We start from the raw sequence: 1,929 nt of genomic DNA on the forward strand, positions 1-1,929 counted from the left end.
TGCTTCTCTCTTTCATTTCTTGTTCTCTTTACAAAGTATTACAAAACACATAAGTGTATTCTAGTTATAATTCACAACAATTACAATATTGGTAGAGATTTTTTTTTTTCTTCCTAGTTCGTAAAACGTTGATGCATGTTTTTTTGTTTTTTTGTTTTTTTGTTTTTTTTTCTGAAAAGTTGGAGGTTTAGAAATTTCAAAAACTCTTTTTGTTATCTTAAATCAAACTATCTTATATTGATTATTGATAAGAGTAATATTTTAATCATCCGGACACTTTTTCTGTCTTTGTATTTTACCGCTACTTTGAATCATGTGTACATGGAAGCCTCATTGCTAAACTATCAGGATGGTTGAAACTAAAAGAACAGCTGATAAGAACATTAGTGATATATATGATTTCTTGCAGCTGAACTTGGTATTGAGATTAATGTTGAAGCAATCTTAATCTTGAACTCGCTACCTGTTAGATATGACGTCCAGCTGAAACACACACTCAAGTCTGGCATGTAAGATGTGGTGTCTTATATAGGCAAAGTCATTAGAGAGAGAATTAGCTGAACGAGAGGAGTCTGAGAAAAATTTATTTATACAAGAGAGAGGTAGACCACCTTAGAGAACTCAACAAAAAGCAGGAAAAGGTAGAAGCAGATATATATGAAATTCATGATATCAATTAACATAAAACTAAAGCAGAGTTTTCAAGTGGTGGACTACCTCGTCATCCATTCATTCATCTTTGTTTAAATTTTGACATCTTTTTTTCAGTTCTCACTCTTAAACTTGTAACTTTTTTTGGAGCTGCCCAGTGAGTTTTGCGGTTGAGATTGTTCTGGAGCTGTTTGAAGTTTGAAGGAAAGAGACTGGTGGTGATGCTTTCTTTGAGAACACTTCTCACTGGAATCCGATGCAGCCATCGTGGCAAAAAGTACAAGGGAAAGTGTGATCCTTCGATGGTGTGTGGCAAAGCTCTCTTGCATTCAACGGAACTCAGAGTGCAACCATCTCCGCTATGTTCCAACTCACTGTGGATCACAAACCTCCCATTGCATAAGTTAATAGATAACAACCTGTTTTTGTCCTTGTTGCTCCAAAAGTATACTTTCTTATCATCAAAAGGATTTATTCCCAACGGGAAATACTCGAAACCGGTCTCAATAAAAGTAGGGGTGATTTCAGATACTAGTTGCCATTCTCCGCTCGTTAGCCTCCATACACATAGCTTATCCTCTACTACACTTCCATCAACTTTGGAAACAGAGACTATGTTCATATACATGAGAGATCCTTGACAAGTTGAGAGAGATCTAATGAATCTTGGATGTTTTCCTGAATCAGGGAAAGGCGTAACACGGCATTGAATTGAACCTGTGGCGTAAAGATCCATGGTTACAACACCTTCTTCCTGGTCACTGATGCCAGCGAGCCAGTGAATGTTTTCATGCAAGCTGATGGCCGTATTATAGCGCCAAGGGAAATGTTCATGGACCGTTTTGTGACTCCACAAGCCTGTCTCAGACGAAAATATCGACAAACTATAAGGTTTAGCTGGGAAGTCGACCACAACAATTTTGTAACCCAAGAAGATGCCGTTCTTAGTTTGTGTGGCCATCCCCAAGGGCCGTGAATATTCGTTGAGATGAGCATGAGAAGGGATTCGTACGCATTCCTGTGAAATAGGATTAGCTACGTACAAGGATCGGTTCTTGGCGCAGAAATAGTTTTCACTGATCAAAATCAACCCAACGTCGTCCGTGTAAACCCATGCTTTGTACCTGCCGTTTTGAGTCTTGAACTTGTTAGTTAGGAAAGAAGAGATGTAGAAGCCTAGAGAACGTGGAAGACCCCAAGTATCACATCCGTAATGAGCCACGATTTCTCTCGTTGAACAACTAAACATGAGCGACCATGAAGAACAATGCGAGTTTT

General features: G+C 38.6%; 1 protein-coding gene across 1 annotated transcript in view; it reads right to left on the bottom strand.

Moving 5' to 3' along the window:
- The window catches only part of LOC104783655 (putative F-box protein At3g28280), a 2,490-nt gene continuing 1,020 nt past the window's right edge, over positions 460-1,929 (bottom strand). Inside the window, exons 2-3 of the mRNA XM_010508785.2 lie at positions 1,238-1,927; positions 460-483 (exon numbers count right to left, since the gene is read on the bottom strand). Of these exons, the coding sequence (XP_010507087.2) occupies positions 460-483; positions 1,238-1,927 (714 nt within the window). The remainder of the gene's footprint in view (positions 484-1,237; positions 1,928-1,929) is intronic.

The sequence above is a fragment of the Camelina sativa genome, chromosome 4 (genome assembly GCF_000633955.1).
Source record: "Camelina sativa cultivar DH55 chromosome 4, Cs, whole genome shotgun sequence".
Lineage (NCBI taxonomy): Eukaryota > Viridiplantae > Streptophyta > Magnoliopsida > Brassicales > Brassicaceae > Camelina > Camelina sativa.